The 19163-nt window shown below is 52.5% G+C and overlaps 2 protein-coding genes across 6 annotated transcripts in view; one reads left to right on the top strand and one right to left on the bottom strand.

The window, feature by feature from the left end:
* Positions 1-1615: 1615 nt before the first annotated feature.
* Positions 1616-18610, bottom strand: Trip13 (thyroid hormone receptor interactor 13). 2 transcript variants are annotated; one of them, XM_003462097.5, is made up of 13 exons: positions 18233-18451; positions 17584-17749; positions 15000-15129; positions 13374-13429; positions 12602-12692; positions 11017-11089; positions 8571-8634; positions 7898-7984; positions 7575-7681; positions 6161-6314; positions 3946-4058; positions 3218-3287; positions 1616-2372 (listed from the first exon to the last, which is right to left on the bottom strand). In XM_003462097.5, the coding sequence occupies exons 1-13, from the start codon at positions 18322-18324 to the stop codon at positions 2277-2279; spliced, it is 1299 nt and encodes a 432-aa protein (XP_003462145.3). In that variant the 5' UTR covers positions 18325-18451; the 3' UTR covers positions 1616-2276. The 2 variants fall into 2 exon arrangements, with proteins under 2 accessions (XP_003462145.3, XP_063113984.1); XM_063257914.1 differs by lacking the exon at positions 17584-17749 and having other exon boundaries at positions 18233-18610.
* Brd9 (bromodomain containing 9) overlaps positions 18508-19163 on the top strand; it is an 18151-nt gene continuing 17495 nt past the window's right edge. For all 4 annotated transcript variants that reach the window (XM_063257913.1, XM_063257912.1, XM_063257911.1 and 1 more), the window contains exons 1-2: positions 18508-18660; positions 18855-19069. In XM_063257913.1, the coding sequence (XP_063113983.1) occupies positions 18609-18660; positions 18855-19069 (267 nt within the window). In that variant the 5' untranslated portion in view covers positions 18508-18608. The remainder of the gene's footprint in view (positions 18661-18854; positions 19070-19163) is intronic.

Raw genomic sequence — 19163 nt, 5'->3', positions numbered from 1 at the left:
CTGGGACCCCACATCTGAGTCCCAGGCGTCTGAGAAATTGGTTCCTCCACCAGCCTTGGCAACCAGGAGAGTCCCTGAGGCTCCTGTGGTTCAGAAGTATTGAGTGGACCCTGTAGATCACCTCTGCCCCAAGTATGGACACTGTAGGGCATGCAGGGCCAGCTTGGCAGGGCCAGATTACCCTGCCAAGAAGGTTCTGGAAGAAAATACTGCCAGAGGCAGCAGCTCTGTGCATCTCCTCTGGGCACTCTAGTTTGCTGGGCTTGCCAGCAGGGGCTGTGTTCAGGCCACAGGCTGTAGGAGGGTGGGCCCGGCTGAGCATGGCACAGTGCAGGACCTGGTGAGCCATCCTGGCCGACTAGGAAGCACTGCACCAGCTCGTGGCCACTCCACCTGTGGTCTAGTTGACCTCACTGCTGGGTCTAGTTGACCTTAGGCTCCCGATGTCTCTTTAAAAGGCTGCAGTGACCAAGTCAGTGCAGAGGCACTAGCAGACAGGTTGACTGTGGCCGTGTCTGGGAACTTCAACAGGAAGTAGGCTGGAGCTGCTGGTGTCCTGTGACAGGAAGCACGCTGTGCACAGCCTCATTTGCTGGCCCCTGGTCCACTAGAACAGGAAAATACCTGTCGGAGCCTCTGCTGGTGGCCCAGAGGCTTCATCTTCCTGGCTCACAGGGTCAGTCCATCCCATAAAGCAACAAGAAAGCCTGGGGGCGGCTGGCCACCACCCTGACCAGCAGGCTGATCAAAAACTGCCTAGGGTGTCACAGGCAAAACTGCCACCTTCCTGGATCAAAGCTCATGCAGGGCTTCCACCAGCCCAGGAAGTGGAGTCCGAATTTTCTTCCTTGACATCAACAACTAGAAAACCAGACATTTATGCAAACCACTAAAGACAGGGCCACAGGCAGAGGCAGGCTGATTCAGGCAGGCATTTTTGATCTCTGATTTTCAGGGCTGATTGTTTTCCAGCTAGGTCTCATTTTCAGGGAAAAAAGGTTAGGTGTGTAAACTCTGCAAGGTCAACCCCGGCATGCCGGAGAGACATCATCACTCAGCTGGAATCTGCGTCAGGAGCCCGGTGCCCTGGCCTCTGCATCCAAGGTGCTCTACCCACTTTCCAGGTTCCTGCCTCCCTTCCCAGCCATCAGAAAGGACTTGGAGATAAGGCCAGCTGGCACTGTGGGTGCACATCAACTCCCGAAGTGGAGGCAGAGGCGATGGACTCTTACTCCTGTGGGTAAGGACCAGGCCCAACCCCCTAGCCAACCTCCCTGAATGGCTCCCCAATACTAGCAGAGCCACGCTTGGCTCCCTACTGCTAAAGTGGCACCAGGCTGCAGCTCCATCTCTTGCCCTGAGTTGCCCTGCTGAACCTGCCCTAACTGGTGTGGTACAGGTCCCCAACCCTGGGTGCGGCCCCTGCAGGCCATGGGGACGGAGTCCCCAGGACACAGGCAGCCCTCCTGCTGAGGAAACTGTGAGTCATTTTTAGTAAAATTCACTTATTAGGGGCTGGGGATTTAGGTCAGTGGCACAGCACCTGCCTGGCAAGCACGAGGTCCCCCCAAGTTGAATCCCTGCTAAAAAACAAAAAACGCCACACATTTGAGAATGGAATCCAAGAAAATACTGAAATTGATTTTAATTACTTAAAAATGTCCTATGAGCACAAGTTACATCTTTTAAAAAGTGGATTTCTTGTTCAGAGCACTAATACGAGGTTTACTTTTGCATGAGGTAAAAGCAAAACATAATATTCTGTGAAATGCACCCATCATTACCCACTTCCTTCCCACTGGCCACTGTAGATCCGCAGTGGATTCGAATGCTGCCACTGAACAGTGCCGCCACGGGCAGTCGCATGACGTCTCCCGAGCCCAGAGGCTGTCTGGAGCACCTGCACAGCTCCTGTCGGATTCAGTTTCGGGGAGGAGGGGATGGCTTTCCGCACTTGCCTCCTCCAGCCCGAAGGGAGTCCGTCTCTGGCTGCTGTGACCACAGGTGTAGGCAGGGGCTCGAGTTCCCCTCGTTTCCTAACAGCCACTGGTTCCTTTTATTTCACACAATCCTTGCATGTGGCTGGCTGGACCAGGATGAGAATGAACACATGGAGACTGACAGGATTTGGACTATCTTTTTACAAACACCGATGCTTGCCTTCAGGGACATGCTGGCCTGCAGCCCTGAGCGGCTCTGTGGGGCACCTGCTGCTCGGAGTGGGGAGCTGGTGGTGTCACCTGTGCACGCATGGAAAACACAGCCATGGAGCCAGCTCAGTCACACACTGATAGCCTCTTCCTCTCCTCGAACTGCCTGTCCACAGCCCGAGACAAAGCCTGAAGAAAGCCCTCGACAGTGATGGTGGGGGCCTGGAAGGACACGAAGTCATCACTGGGCAGCCGTGCAGGGCCACCTGGCAGCAACCACCCCACCCAGGAGCAGAGTGCAGACAGCAATCCTGTCACACAGCAGCAACGTCCTTGGGCCTGACAGCCCCAGGACTTCGGCTGAACAAGTCCAAGACCTTCTCAGGTCCATACGGGACACACAACCATGACCCTTCTATCTCCTGCAGGTTAGAGCTGGATGCTGGAGTGGGCAGGTGAGCACCGGGGCCAGCAGCTAACTCACCAAAGAACAGGCGCTGCTACGACAGACGGGCTCTAGGCCTGTCACCCAGGAGCCCTTCTCCAACGGCCCACCCTATGTCACCTCAGCACCGAGCATCAAGCCCAGCACAAGCCTGCTGCTGACTGGGGGAAGCACCAGCGACTGATCAGAAAGAACTGCCAGGATGCATTTTCTCCTCTCAGATACCCTTATCTGTTCCACCAGACCACAGAGGCCCCACTGACCAGCGCTCAGGAGGGGAAAAGGGATGGTGCCAGGCAGGTAACTCCAGGCCACTGCCTGTGACACAGTCCACGCCCAAGAGCCCACACCATGGGGGTGCAGATCCCTCCTTTTTCCTCCCAAGGACTCCAGAGAAAACCCCGCCCAGGCATCAAGGCTGGGCTTCCCACCTCAGGATCCTGTCAGTATAGCTTATTCACTTTTTGGTACCAGGAATCAAACTCTTGGCCTCACGCTTGCCAGACAGGTACTGTGCCACCAAGCTACGTCACCAGCCCTGACTGATCCTGGCATCTCAGATCAGTGCAGGGCCAAGGCTGTGCACAGGTGGAAGTGGTAGACAGCGTGGGTCCAGTCTCACCTGGACGTACAGTGCGTGGGCCAGGAACGGGAGCTTCCTCAGGACCCGGCCGCTGAGGCCCTCACTCTTCCTGCCAAAGTGCAATGGAGAACACGCACATTTTAGGGCATTTGCTCCCCTGCATGAGGGGAGTCCACGGGTGGGCTAAGCAGACCCCAAGGCCTCTGGGCCGGTGGGGTATCTCCACCCATCCTGGGCAGGGCCAGGACCACATGCCAACCCAGGAGCAGAGATGTGGGTGTGAGGCCAGTCCCCAGAGGAGCACACTGGTCCCAATCTCAGATTCTGCAGAACCTGTGCACTGTTTCTGCCTTAATCAAGTGAAGTCTCCTGGCAGGTCACCCAAACCAGCTTCTTCCTTTGCTGAGACCTCATGCTCCAGACTGGAGTTCAAGCTTTCACCAGAAACTCAAGGCTCTCTGGACCATCCCAACGCCTACCCCAGATGGTTGCCGTGGAGAGCAGCGTGGCCTCCCTCCTCCTGCGTACCTGCACCCTTTCTCACCGTTCTGTGAGGCTCTGATACATCTCCTTCCCGCCCACCCTCCTCTCCCACTGTCACCAGCTATTTCTGGGGTCACACGTCCCGGCTCCCGAATGCAATGCACCCCACACCTCGATGCCTTTGGAGCTCATCTCCAGGGCCCTCCCAGGCTCCCAAGAGAACCCTGACTCCCCAGGAACTTGAGCAAATTCTTGGTGACAACAAGAGGTTGACTTGTTCGCACCTTGAGATTTCTCTCAGGAAGAGACTCAGCTTGGACACGTTGTTCTCAATGAAGCCAATCATCTCGAGCTCACGCAGTGTCAACAGCTGCTGTCGTGGGTATATGATCTGGCACTGGGACAGAGGTAGGTGGTCAGCAGAGTCCATGCCGGACAGCACTTGGGCCGGGTATGAGTTACATGCCTCATGGAAGTGTGGCCAGCAGTGACTCACAGCATGGCCACCAGCCATTCAGAGCTCCTGTGTGCTCCCCATGGTGCAGAGCCAAGATTGAGACAGCACAGCTGTCCCAGCACCCTGCAGCAACCAAGCTCCCCAGTTTTCGCTCACCGCACGGCATGACTGGGAGGACTAGGGGACATCAAGCTTGGTTTGCTATCTCAGCTGAGTCAGATCTGAACACACAGAGCCCAGGCTAGGACTCGGGGTTTCAAAGTGTGCTAATTAAGATACCACTGTGTCAGCAGAGCAACAGGCAGGGAACTGGGACCCTGAGACTGCCTCTGAGTCAGACGCTGTGCCAAGCAGCTATGCCAAACTGGCAGAGCAGCACAAGGGACATCACCAGGACCCTGTGACATATGACATCGGGAACCAGGGAAGAGGGGGGTCTGGTTAGGCCATGGTGGGGAAGCAGCAGCATTGTGTTGGGGCTCTCGATGAGTGGCATTCTGGGTTTCCCGCGGCCTTGGGAGGCCCCCCACCTGCTGTACCCTGCAGGGCTACGTCAAGCCCAGCAGGCCGGGTGACACCCAGCACAGACCAGGGAGCCCAGTCACTCCCCACGGCTGTCAGGACCAGCCACAGCTACCACACCTGAATGCCCTGCTGTCCTGTGAACCACCTGAACTATGCCACTGCCCTGCACTACCTTCCATTGCCCTGGTACAGTGCGCGTGCAAGGGCTGCGGGCCGCTCGCTAGCTCCAGGCTCCTCACAGAACCTGGTTTCCTGGGCAGCAAGGCCACACCCAGCACACCCCATGGGTCAAGTGTCCCCCTGGTCCATGCCCATGGAATCCAGGATAGATGCGCTGCAGGACAGTGCTGGACAGTACCCTTGGCAGGTCCTCCGGAGGCCACACCACCCTTGCAGGTGACAGTGAGGCCTGCCCTTTGGGGTCGCATCCACCCTGCTGGCCTGTGACAATGATTCTGCCATGACAACTGCTGGCCACATCCTCATTCCTCTGCTTTCTTGCTCACTACCCAGGCTCCCTCAATACGGGGATCAAAGCAGCCTCCTGTGGCACAGGATATGGGAGGACAGCCTGTGGACTCTGATCTCAGGAGACAGGCCTATTAATGAGGTATACCCAAAACATAAGGAGAATGATGTTTAAGCCATCAGGGACCCAGCCAGGCAGCACGGGACAGTCATGCACACAGCACCACGGTCCACGCCCTCGGAAGTACGTTCAGCTGCGAAAAGTTTGCCCAGTAAAAGGCACTTTCCCACTAAACCTGCAAAACTCTCCCTCTTGCTTTGAAATCACGTACCCCTTGATCCTCTTTTGTGAGAATCTTTAGGAGAAATACAGGAAAGCTGCTGCTAGGCGGTAAATAAAAACACGATGCTATGTCCTCATCTACCTCGTTCACCAGACCTAGCACTGTGTGACCCCTGGCTCTTCCCAAAGTCAAAACGATCAGCAAGGCAGGCGCCTGAATGGGTTCAGGACACTGAGGCAGTCACAGCAGTGCGCCAAAGGCACCAAAGAGGACTTTCAGACCTGGGGCAGAACGTGGCCAGAACAACGGGAAGAATGTATAGGAAGTGAGGGAGAGGATTTTGAGGACTCATAGCAAAATGTCTTTTGCTGTGCCGATGCTCTGAACACTTACACACCCACTGAATTATTTATTGTCCCACATCCAGTCCTGTCAGCGCCACCCGCTACTGTTCTTCCTTTTTCCAGGCAAGGCCTGAAGGCATGATGGTGCAGAACCAAGGTGCGCCTGTAGGCTGACCGCAGCCCACTCACTGATCAACTCATCGATGAGACCCAGGGATCACACTGCGCCAGAATAATGGACATCAAGTGGCCAGGATTCCAACTAAGCTCAACCTGCTGCACGAGACACGACGGCTTTCCATTTAGGATGGTTAATACTCGTGTTAGGATGACTTTTCTACTATGGAACTAGTTTGCTGGAAGCTGTGCCATTAATTAAGAACATGTGAGAAGCCAGCAGTCTGGAGGGACAGGCAGGTACCTTCATCAGCTCCTCCAGGCAGGAGAGGTAGATCCTGAAGATGGCTGCTGCCGAGGGCGGCCCGACGTACTGCTTGATGTCAGCTCTGTCCACGAAGGCCACGTCGATCTTCTCCGTGATATTGGAGGTAGTCAGAATCACCACGTTGGAATGCCTGTGTGGCCAAGGGGCAGGGACACAGGCACCATACACCTGGGCACTAATATGCCACCCTCTCTGGTGAGGGACAGGAGGGACGGCCCCTGGGAAGCTCGGCCACCTTGTTCAGGTGACCGTGCTCTGTGGCCCAGCTGCCTTCCAGAGCTGCAAGGCCTCACCATGGCCCCACTGATCCAGCCCCACAGGGCTCTCCTGGCTGCAACCCCCCCCCCCCGCCCCGGGTGCTAGCTATGGTCACTCTCTGCCTTCTAAAAGCTCACTTTGCTCTCCACGGCTACTTTCTCACCTCCTTCAGTTCTGATGCAGACCTCACCCTCGTGCAGCATCCTGGCACCTACTACCACCCCAGCCTGAGCAAGTCACACAGCTCATCACCCTGGATGCTGCAGTACTGACTTATCCCTCAGCTTCTAACTCCACGGCCAGCCAGCAGTCTGCTGTGCTTACCAACGTCCCCCACGGCTAGGATGAGCCAGCAGATTGGGCACTGGTTCCTACAGGCCCTGAGTAGCCTGAGTGTAGAGGACACGACTATGCTGTCCTACTGGGCCTGTGGTGGCACAGGAAACTGTGAAAGCAGAGCCCCCAGGGACAGACAGCCCCTCTGTGGGTGAGCAGGGGCGAGCCTAGGACAGAGCCCTTTTGGGGCTGACCCTCTCTGGCTGCTGACCCTGTCAGGTACCTGGGGCAGAGGGGCAGGGTGCAGACGGAACTGGCCTGCAGAAAATATCCTTCGGCAGGCCAGTCCCCTGCCCTACCCCACGGCACAGGTTGGCTCCAGAGAGACGCCCCAAACCCTGGAGGCAGAAGGAAATTCGGAGCAGTAGCACGAGAATACAGATTAGCAGTTACTGGAGGCTACACAGGAGCAGCTGGGGTTCTGTCTGCTGTGCGTCCCTGGGGTGGGAGAGCAGCAATCACCCTGAAACCTGCTCATCTGTAGTACAGAGAGCAGGCCCTACACCCGCAGAATAGGACATGAAGTATGACCACACAGGACTTTCTGCTCTCAAGCAGCTGGGCAAGCAGGCAGCAGCCTCAACTCCGATCAGCACCAGTAATGTTGACACAAATGCCCGACGCAGCCGTGGGTTTTTTATCTTACGTATTCTTGCACTGTGAAGTGTACTATGCCCACATCCTGTTTTACATGTAACTTAATGAATTAAAGAACATTTCTAAGAATTTACTGCAGCAGGGAGACACTCAACACTCAGTGTCAAATCCATTTTGTCGATGCCCATCAGAGCCTTACCTTTTAATCTGATCAATTTGGGTCAAGACTGCATTGACCACACGGATGGCATCTGATGGCTCTGCACCTGCCCGGCAAGCATTCCGAGCAGCTGTGAGACTCTCTACCTGTTGGCAGAGTGACAGGTCAAAGAGATTAGTGGTTCATCCCTCACGGGCAGGTACAGGAATCAAGTGGTACAATCAATCAACTGCCTGTGGGAGCACAGCATGGGGGTGTCAGGTAAGGGGTCCTGTGGCAGAGCAGATGGCAGCAAGACTGACTGAGGGGCAGCAACAGCAAGGGACAACCCAGTCACAGGCCGACTACCGACAGGTGCCCACCTCGTCGATCAGCACGAACACCAGTGCTTCCTTGTCATCAATCAAGTCCTGAATCTTCTGGAACATCCTAGTTACCAGCTTGCCGCTCTGCAACAAAACCTTGCTCAGTGCTGATTTGCAGTCCACATGCTGCAGTGCAGTGGGCACCATGAGCCCCTCAGTAGGTCCCCTGGGTCAGAGGAGCTGGGCCGGCCTGTGAGGTCAGCCTAGATGCTCACCCTGCTGCAGGAACCAAATGATCAGGACTGAGAGGCAGCAGCCCCCTGCACACATCCTGTAGATGCTCCTGTCACCTGATGCCCATCCCTGGCCTGGACACTTACCATAGGGACAAACTGATGCAAGGCACCTTCGGCACTGCCCTCCGGACGTGAGGGCACCTACCACATTCCCTGCTGGACTGTGCAGTCCCCAGTCCACATAAGCAAGCATGCGGGACCCAGCGCCTGCTCTTGTCAGCTAGAGATCCCGCCCCACCTGTTACAGGGCTTCGGTGTGACTAACAGAGGCCCCCAAGCCGACCTCCCCCCATACTGAGTAGTCAGCCCCGTCACCTTCGCATTTTCACTCACTGCTGCGACCTTTTGTATTTAGAGCATTCACCTCATGCACAGGACACTGATTTTCCAAGTGCCTGTTTGGCAGTCTAGACATAAGGACACTTGATACTCACTTCTGAAAACCACTTGGAAAAGAGGCTGTGGCTGTTTATTTCAATTAACTGGCCATACCGGTACCTACGATGATAAAAATGGGTAAGAAAACTGTGCCACTGCTCAGACCCTGGCCACCCTCAGAGGCAGGCACACCCTATCTCTGCTGAGGAACCTAGTGCAGTATGTCACCACAGATTCCCAAAGGACCCAGGCACACAGCTCGGGGAGTCAGTAACTTCGAGAAACTTAACGAGAGGCAATTAATAGCTCTAGATTACTGCAAAGCTTTCCCACAGCTCTGTTTGAATTAAAGAGTAAAAATTCACCCAAGTTAATCTACTTGTACTTTATATTTTTATGTTTAAAAAGAATCACAATATAACAAACAAGAACCCTGAGGCATTAAGAGACTTTGGCAGGAGCCCAGCATTTTCCTCCCCCTTCCATGAAACACCAAGTGTGGCAGTGCACCGTCCAGCAGACCACAGCCCTGGGCGCCGGTGCAGAAGACCACCCTGATGCCACTGCTGCCTGGGTGGGGGCGAGGGCTTGCACATGCAGCCCAGGCCAAGTCCAGTAGGAAAGAGGACCAGCTGAGAGCAGCTGGCTTCCTCAGGCCACAGTTCTCTGCAGAACTGCTTTTGGAAAGTGTCCCTGGCATCCCATTCAAAACCAAGACGAAGACAGATCACAGCAACTGTTTATCAAGGGGTAGTAGAAAAAAGACGAGGCTGAATATTAAACAAAGTTAACTGACACTGTAATTATTTAATAGGATAAAAAACAAAGGCTCCTTTTTACCATTTCCAAGCCATTAAATACAGGTTTTCGGGTCTTGGAATTGAAAAAAGTTACGCTTCTTATTTCTTTCCTCTCTGACGTTTTAGGAAACTGCCCCTAGAGATTTTTAAAGCAGATGTATTTCAGTAAAGCAAAAAAAAAAAAGGTCAAGAAACTAAACATAAAGATAAAAATAAAGCAATCTGAGCCAGGAGTGGTGGCTCACGCCTGTAATCCCAGCACTCGGAGGCTGAGGCAGGAGGATCGTTGTGAGTAGCCAGCCTGGGCTACAAAGTGAGCTCAAGGCCAGCCTGAACTGCATAGAGAGACCCTGTCGCAAAAAGACCAAAAAAAAAAGCAATCTGCTTATGTGAAAATACAAAAACATTTAGAAAAGAAAGAAAACAGATCTAACAGTAATCTCAGATGTCCTCTTCCTACTGGTGTCAGGCTCCAGACTCACCCTGGACAAGGTCTACAAAGCCACGCTGCTCAGGACTGGTCAACAGGCAGTGGAGGCCATGGCCCTGAAAGAGGAGCCAGGGAGCCTGGCCACTGCACTGAGGGAGCTTACCTGTACCGCCCCTGCTGAGCTGCGAACAGACCAGCTCAGGGAGCAGGGGCAGCAGGGAGATGTGGGGCAGAGCTCCAGAGAAGGAGATTGGACCAAGCCTTTCTGGAAAGCAGCACGGGACCCGTGTCTGCTGAACAGTAAGGCAGGTGAGCGGGAGAATCTGCAGTGCTGGAAAAGGTCTAGACATCTAAGAGCTCCTCGGGCAGGGCAGAGCCTCACGGCCAATATCAGAGAATACTGCTTCCTCATCTCTGTGCTCCATGCAGACCCAGGCAACGTTCTTTCGGTGTAAAGACAAGACGAAACCCTAGCCCTTGGCTTAGTGCAGAGAAAAAGGACCACAGACTTCGGAGCCTCGACACCCGGCACTTCAAGCCACCACCTTCAGCATTCAGGGAAAGTCCTCTGAATGCCAAGAATGGAAAAACAAAGACCCCAAAGCAGAGCTAAGTTAGTCAACAGAAACAGAGAGACACAATGCTATGACAAGAAAGACAGAAAAGAAAGACAAAAAAAGCAAATGGAATCTTCAGAGAAACATCCTACCAGAAATAAAAACCCCACTGAATAGAATTCAAAGCAGATTAGACACTACAGAAAATGATGAATTTGAAAATGCAGCAACAGACACTGCTCAAAGCGAAATATATCTGATAAAAATGAAAAAACACATCAGTGGCTCGTGGAACGAGACAGAGCAGGCACACATGCCAATGAACAGAGGCCAGGAAACAGGGGGCATGGAAATCAGGTGAAGAATAACAACCAATCACTTTCCCAAAACGATGAAAACGAAAACCTTAAGACGCAGAAAGAACTCAAGGAGGGACGGATAGAGCAAAGAGAGGCCAGCACTCCTCGCCTAGTAAGACCACTGGGCCAGCCAGGTCACTGTGCACAGGACCCACCCAGCACCATGCCACACCCTTGTCAGTATACCTAGACATCCCTAGGAAGACACAGGCTGCCGCAGACCAAGGCTCCGTAAGTTCTGAGCTCAAACTCAAGACTGCGCTGGGAGGATAGGAACCCACTACTGTATAAAGCAATCAAAAGTGAAACTTCACACATCACAAGTCCCATTCCCGTGCTGTCCTGTCACCGGTCACCTGCTGGACAGTCTGATGGTCAGTTTCTGGGCCAAGGCCTTGCACAGGGAGGTCTTCCCAGTTCCCGGAGGACCTGTAACAAGAGCCAAGCAAAGGCGTCCCTGAGCCAGGGCTGTAGTACTGCTGCCGAAACAGCAGTAGCTGCTTATCCACAAACAAAATACGAAACACAGTTAAAAGCTATTGTTCTTACAATACATACTGCTTGTGAACCTACAGGGAAGTCTACGAAGACCTTAAAGGCCATAACACGTTATCGGCATGCTTTAGCAAGTCTTCTTTCTTTCCTAATGTATTTTTATCTCCTGCCCTAGCCAGGCTCAGCAGCTTTCCGGTCTACAGCCTGGCGACACTGTCCTTGTTTCACTTCCTCTACGAAACCTACCTGCCTAGGCACCTTCTGAAGGCCACGGAGACCTTCATCAGGACTGAGTGTGGGATGCCACCTGATGAGGGCCGCTGCTGCAACCCCACAGCGCCCCACCTCCAGCTGCAGATGGTGCTAAATGGGTGGCCCCTGTGCTACGTCACACAGGCAGTGCCACAGCACGGGTCAGCAACGCTCGTGTGAGGCACACTTGTGAGCCTGACCCCTGACCGGTGACTGTTTTCACGTCTCAGAAGACTCACGAAGCGGGGTGTGGGACTGGTTCCTTCCTGTTACTCTTTTAGTTCTTGGCCATGACATAGTGCTCTGGCCCACCACGTACTCCTACCACGCTGCCACAGCCCACAAGCAGCGGGACCAACCTGCCACCGACTGAAACCTGAGACTGAGCCAACAGAACCCATCTCTTGGGGTAATGGACAGGTCACCAGCCCAGCAGCCAAAATCAGGCCCTTCCCGTACACTCCTCACCCGTCAGTGCCCAGATGAGGGCCCAGGAGGCCGAGGTGTCCACAGGATGGAGTGAACACACTGTTAGAACACCCCGCTGTTCCACAAGTGCTTTCAGTAACTGAGATGATTCCTAACAATTCTCTTCACTGATGACTGCCCCTCTGATCCTGCTGCTAGCACGCCATGCCAGGGACAACAGTGTAGTCTCACTCTGTAGGCAGAAGCCAATTACCTGGAGCCTCTGCCTTGCCGTTAGGTGGGCAGTGGCTGGACCTTAGTGACCAGAAATAAAGGCAAACCAACATCATTTCCTTCTGAGAGAGCCTGACTAAATTTCTTTTAAAACATAGCTTTTGTAGTCCATTCTCACTAAATGAAGATGAGGAATACAACACAGGGGGCCAGGAATACAGCTTGGTGGAATAGCACCTGCCTGACAAACACAAGGTCCTGAGTTCAATTCCTGATATTTATAAAAAAAGGGACTACAACACAAAGCAGTTTCTACCTAAGGGATTCCCATCAGTTAGTGAAATAAAGTGGTCATTTACTATAAATAGTCACAGGCAGAAATCGCTAGCTGTCAAAGGAAAGTCAGTTGACAAGGCACTGTGACGCAGATGACAGTCACAGAAAAGGACATTCTAGGACAACGCTGGCACCTGTAGAACACATCGCTGGGACTTCTTGCAGGAATACAGACACAAGGAAAAGCTGAACTTCAAGCCACTTGTCTAGTCTCACCATGCAGCAGCACCACACGGTTCCAGGTAATGAGATTGCTGTCCACGTTCTTGTCTGAGAACAGTAGGGTCGTCATCACGTAGTCAAGGAGCTGGTTGAGAAGAGAATGCAGATGAAGGTACCCAAGACAGCGCTCCCGAGACTGTGCGGCTGTCCAAGGGGCAGGGTGGGACAGAGCCACCCAAGGAGGGGCATCACTGCCAAGCACTCAGTGACTGCCTCCTGGGCCTCCATTTTAGAAGGCAACTCAAAAGGCAAGAGGACAGGTATTGGCAACCACCGCTGAAAAGTAAAGGAAACAAACGGTTGCTTTCACTTAAAGTGCCAACATTAACAAAGTGCCTGAGGGACTCCTAGGTACAGAGCAGCTCCTCCTCCAGACCGCTGCAACACAGCCGGCACGCAGCACGCCAGTCAGGACTGTGGGGAGCGCGGGAGGCGAGGGCAGTCTCAGGTGTACCCCCGCAGGGGCAGGATGCAGGTCCTCCTCTGGGTCTGCCCACTGTCTCTCCTTCAACATCCCTGGTGCGGCCTCAAGCCCAGAACGCTCACGAGGCCAGTGAAGCTGTCTTCACTGGCCAGTTCTGTGCCTTCTTTCCCAGAGACTGGCTCCATGTTAGGGCAACCTTGGGGACAGGTGTCCACAACATGGGCTGCTGGTGGACTGAAGTCCCAAAGGCTCCTGAATTAAGGGATTCAAAGGTACTAGAGTGCATGAGACTGATTCTTCTTTAAATAACAGGACACTCTGAGGAGAACCACAGTCACTTACATGTGATTTGACTTCCACATCATACACTAGGCTGTCCCAAAGTCCATGGAATTCAGCTACAAGGAAAGGAAAACAGCAAAGCCTACTTTTAGAAAGGCAGGCATCACACTCCCGCATGGGGTCTCCCACCACCCCATATGGAGATGGCGGTTCTGACATAGCATATGCACAGCCTGTACAACTGTCTTCAAATTTTAATGTTTCTTAAAACTACAGGTGTATTTAAGATCAAGAATTTGGAGAAAAGAAAAAAAAAAAGCTAAAAGTGTAAATATCAGTTACATGACTTTTGTTCAGTGTATTTTTGGGAGTGGGGTACGGGGGGACTCAAACTCAACCACACGCTTGCAAGGCAGGTGCTTAGGCTAAATCCCCAGCAAAAAATAATGCTTTTTTTTTTGTACTGGGAATCAAACTCAATCTTGCGCTTGCCAGGGCAGGCAGTTATAAACTAAACCCTTGGCAGTTATGTGACTTTTGACAGGTAGTTAAGTGAAGTAATTTTTTTTAACATCTCCTTACCATGTACAATTTTCTGTCCCAGGCCTGTGCTTTAACAGAACTCTCTCTGTGTGGTGGCTGAGCTTAACAGCAGAATTAACCCAACCTCCACCACCTGGAGCCCACCAGCAAAGCCCCTAAAGAAGTATGGAGCAAGCAGGAGGAGGAACAGGACATGGTAGGGCCTGCACATGATCCCGGTACTCCAGGACCACAAATTCAAGGCCAGCTTGTGCAAAATGGTAACTTAGGGAGACCCTATCACCAAAAAATAAAAATAAATAGATAGGCTGGTGCAACTACATTCCACTCTTAAGTACATTCTATATCTAAAGGCCTGGCATAGAGGTGCACATCTGTAACCCCAGCACTTGGAAGGACAAGGCAGGAGGATCACTGTAAGTTTGAGGCCAGCCTGGACTACACAATGAGTTCAAAGCCACTCTACACTATATAGTGAGACTTATTTTCGAAAAACCAAAAAGAAAAATAAGGCTGGGAATGCAGCTCATTGTAAAGGCCTTGGGTTCAATCTCTAGTACTGCTCAAAACAAAAGCCAAAGCAAAATAGAGAGCGGAAGACAGCTCAGCTGCGAGGCCAGCACAGCACTCTCCATAGGCCATCACCTCCCAGGTGCCCACACGCACATGACTCATCCTGGAAGGCTCCACTTCCTTCCTGGAACCTGCTGCTCCTGGATCTGGACTGTGCCCCAAGACCCACATGTTAATGGTTTGTCAGCTTGGCACCACTGGCTGGCGATGGGAGCTTTAAGAAGTATGGCCAAGTAGAAGGTCATAGGTCATGGGTTGTGGCCTCACCAGTGCAATGAGACATGGATTCCTTGCTGTCCTGCCCACGCAGGCATGAAGTGAACCCACCTCTGCCATGTGCCCTGCCAGAATATGTGGTGGGCAGCAACAAGCAGCCAGGCATGAAGATCCACCAGCTGATCACCCCATTTATTATGGTAACAGAAAGCTAACAGCAATATACTTTTCATTTCATGAAAGATAAGACACGCTACAACCGTCCCAGAGAGAACTCCTCAGTGAACTGACTTGGCAAACAACCCCCTGACCTTGCCCCTCCTCAGTGGCCCTGCACCCTGTCTGCCCTGATACCTGCAGGCAGAACCCAGTGATTTGCTGCGATGATGTTTTCCGTCTCCTCCTCCAGATTCTCACTGCTGGGGCCATCTTCATTCAGCTGGAAGATGTGCAGAGCAATGGTGCAGGCACTCAGATCAATAGGCTGGAAATGAGACGGAAAGCAAGTAAATCCACATATCTCAAAATATCTCTTTTCAATTCCAGCTGATTAGCCGTTAAATCCAAAAATATGGTTGAGGTGTGTGCAAAAAATGAGTTACCAATGACTGTATGTGTCAAGGATACCTTGTAGTTTCCCATCTTGTTTTTTGTAGTTGATTATCTTTTGGACTATCCTCGTTGGAATGATCATATGTTTTGCTTTCCTTTTTTTCAAGAGTAGACCACGACATCAAGTTTCAACTGCACCAGAGGTGAAGGGCCGCTCCCTACCTTGGATCCCTACCTCGGATCACAACATGACTGATGACAATTTTAGCCCTGCTTACTTAGTTACAGGCAGCCTTCCCACAGTTCATTGCTTGGAAGTAGGACAGCGAGGGCCACACTTAGGACTGGTTGGGGGAGATGAGGTGCTACCTTGTGAAGGAGACCTACATACAGAATTTGAAAATATCCTCTAAAGAACTTTTGTTTCCCCCTCTCATTCACTTATGTGTATCACTATAGACTGAGATACACTTGGGTTACGACCCAACACTAACTCATCATCCTTTCTATTGGTACAACTGTTTGACTTTGTCCACTTGGAGCTAATTCAGGTGGGCTCCTGTTTCCATCTGACATGTCCGGCCTTTCATATTTCTATCAACTTGCTGGTACTATAAGGTGATTCAGTCTTAGTTTGTGATTTGCCTGGCTGGCTATAGATATAATCATGTACATAAGAAATCCATGTCTCTCTTACTAGAGAACGAGGGGCTACCCAATGGGGAATTGAGCCCCCACCAACTTGACACCAATAAGGCAGCGTGAGGTGGGGGCCAGGCACCCTGCTTTCCTCCTCCCACAGGGCACTTAGAGCCTGTGGGACACCAAGCTTCTGCCTCCCCAAGCAACAACAGATTTGAGATGCTGTCTCTTTCTTTCCTCAGCGACAGCGAGCCTGATGGGAAGTCCACTCTTGTGATGCCTGTTTGTTCCTTACATGTCTCCGACATCTAGTGAGTTGGCACCCCATTCTTGCCTGTGTTGCCATGGGGACCTGGTTGGATGCAGAACAGATAACCAACAGGCCTTCCATACATACTCAGGATTTAGTAGAAAACTATCTGCCATCCCAAGAACCAGAAAAATAATAACATAAGAAAAGGAAATCAAAATTTGAGTAGATATCGAAACAGGCAAATCTTGTTCCCTGAAAATTAGTGGTTCCTATGTATACTTCTATGTAAGGTTGTATCTGCTATCACAATTCTGATACTACTATATATTCCTTGAAGTTATACTTATTTTCTACTAGCTAATCCTTGAGTTTTTAGGTTTTAGTTTTAGGTTTTAGTCAATAATTTCCATACGTATTTCTTAATGTAGCTTGGAAACATACTTGCTTTGGTAGATAGAAATCTGGCTCTTTTCTTAATGGCTACATCCTATTTAAAATAAATGTATCAGATTCGTTTAGCCTATACCTAAGTTGGTAAATGGTGCAAGATATTTCATATCATTGGTGTTAACAATACACAACAAACATTCAACTGTGTAAATCTACAGAGTGGTACAGCTATTAGTTAGATAAATTCCTATGGGTGAATCTTCAGTCAAAACAAGATTATCAAAACTTTTCATGGCTAGGGATTTAGCTCAGTGGTGTAAGCACCTGCCTGGTAAGCATAAGGTCGTGAGTTCAATCCCCGGTACAAAAAAAAAAAAAAACCTTTTCACGGCCAGCCCTAAATCCTCCAGTCAGGCTGTGCTAGGCTGTGCAGGGCTTTTCCTTTTACCTGAGGTTGGCTGAAACTAAGGATGATGGCGTTGACTCTTACTATGTCATAGTCTTAAAAGACATACGAGGAAGTACGTGTCATAAGCAAAATTTCAGTGCCAAGCCACTACTGTCTGAAGTGGCAATCCATACAGTACTGAGTGATGCTCTTCCCTTGGGACACATTTTTGATTATTCTTGTGCTGGTAGCAGAATGGTGCCAATTCATTCAGCTCTCAGGCAGACCCCAGCTCCCACACATGGGCTCAGAAAGGCAGCAGAGCACGCAGTCCACGTACAGGAGGCAACAAAGAGCTTCGGGAGAGGGAGCCCATCTCGCCTCTGTAACCTACACACTTCCTGCAGCCTTAACACATTCGCCAAGACTTTCAGGACCACTTAGCTGACAGTGACAGGTACGCAGGCCTCAACAATCCAGCACACTACTGTACATGCTGCATTCCAACCCTTGGGTTCCAGTCTGACCTCTGCTCCACTCAGAGTGTCCTGACAGCCGGGCCGAGTCTCATGCCAGCACCAAGCTCCAGAACAGACAGCCTGAATTGATCCACAATCGAACCAAGAGGCAAGCAAACAACAAATACACTTTTCAAGCAGTGACAATCATGATACCAGTTCTGGTGAACTGGCACCTCAAAATCAGTAAGTTACCTGAGACTCTTTAACTTTTAGGTCTGTGTCAACAATAGACACAGACCGCACGTTTCTGCTCAGAAAAGGATCATCAAACTCCGTCCATGAGTAATCGCCAAACACAATATTATGCCTGTTCAGCAACTTTCGAACACTTAACTTTATGTCTTCTTTTTTGGCAGTGCTAGGAAAAGATAAAACACATACAAAAGATCTACTTTTTTTTTTTAAAGTTACTTTAAATTGAGATCATACACAAGAAATTTGTGAGCTAAGAACTGCAGATCAAAGCCCACCTAGGGATCCAATCCGGGGCCAGCTGCTATCCATAGCCTGCTCTGCAACCTCCAGGAACCGCCCTCTGCTCCCCAGGAAGGGCGACACTAGGATTCCAGCTACCCTGGGCTATTGTGAAGACGAAGCCACGTACTCCGTGTTTATTCACCAGGCCTGCCCTTAGCCAGGGCTGCGGGAGCACAGGAAGCCAACACAGCGGCTCCCAAGGGCAGGTCCCCCAGGCCGCACCGGCCCCGAAGCCCTCGTGGCAGCTCCTCCAACCCTACTTCTCCCGCCTGCGCCCCTCCTGACCCTGGCCCTGGCCCCTCGCCGCCCCTCCTGCCGGACTCTGCTCCCGGGTCAGGCCCGCCCTCGCGCCCACGCCGCTCACCTGCCGCCACGCTGCAGCACCTCCACGTGCACCACGGGCCCCTCGACCACGCAGGGCAAAGCCTGCTTCAGGTCGCCCACCGCCTCGTCCATGTTGCTGTCGCCGCCGCCGCCGCTCTGGAACCGCGCGGACCCGGCAGGAGCTCTGTCGAAGCCCCTTTCTGCCCGCCGGGTACTTCGGCTTGGCACCGCCCCGCCCTAGTACGTTTTGAATCAGCCGCCCGCGCCGCGCCGCCCTTTGATCCGGAAGTGATCGGTGCACCGCCCCCCCCGACCGGAAGCGCTCGGCGGCAGCGCGGTCATTTCCGACGGGCGCAAACCGGCTGTCGGGCGGCCGCGCTTCCGCGGATCTGTAACCCGCGTCTGCCGTCACAAGCATGGGAAAAAAGCACAAGAAGCACAAAGCCGAGTGGCGTTCGTCCTACGAGGGTGTGGCCAACGGAACCCGCAGCAGGGCCGAAGGGGCGGGCGGGGTCCGACGCGAGGGGCTGGATCGCGGGGTGTGGCCGCCGGCTGGGGCGGGATCGGGAGGTGACTCACGCCTCCTGGCGCGGTTCTCCGCGCCTGTCAGCCCCAGGTCGCGCGACTGCCCCTGACAGTGATGTGCTTCTGTCTGTGTGCAGATTACGCGGACGCGCCGCTGGAGAAGCCGCTAAAGCTGGTCCTCAAGGTCGGCGGCAGTGAAGTGACCGAGCTCTCGGGGTCCGGCCACGACTCCAGCTACTACGACGACAGGTCGGACCATGAGCGGGAGAGGCACCGGGAGAAGAAAAAGAAAAAGAAAAAGAAGGCCGAGAAGGAAAAGCACCTCGACGATGAGGAGAGGAGGAAGCGCAAGGTAAGGGGGGGGGGATAGCTGCCACCTGGCCAGGGTCTCTTTCCTTGTCTCTGTCCCTTTAGTGGGGATCCAGCAGCAGAGGCACGCAGAGGGG

Source organism: Cavia porcellus, unplaced genomic scaffold (assembly GCF_034190915.1).
Source record: "Cavia porcellus strain 051 isolate PalLab524CR breed Dunkin Hartley unplaced genomic scaffold, mCavPor4.1 scaffold_11, whole genome shotgun sequence".
In the NCBI taxonomy this organism is placed as follows: Eukaryota; Metazoa; Chordata; class Mammalia; order Rodentia; family Caviidae; genus Cavia; species Cavia porcellus.
This window is presented reverse-complemented; position numbering and strand designations above follow the sequence as displayed.

Excerpts from the sequence above, each read along its gene's own strand:
- Trip13 (XM_063257914.1), bottom strand. The coding sequence starts at position 18,610 with ATGCTTGTGACGGCAGACGCGGGTTACAGATCCGCGGAAGCGCGGCCG. Across the intron at positions 8,635-11,016 it reads ACCATCAGACTGTCCAGCAG|GTACCGGTATGGCCAGTTAA; the intron begins GTGACCGGTGAC and ends TTATCATCGTAG. Across the intron at positions 4,059-6,160 it reads GCCTGGAGGAGCTGATGAAG|TGCCAGATCATATACCCACG; the intron begins GTACCTGCCTGT and ends CCTCTGTCCCAG.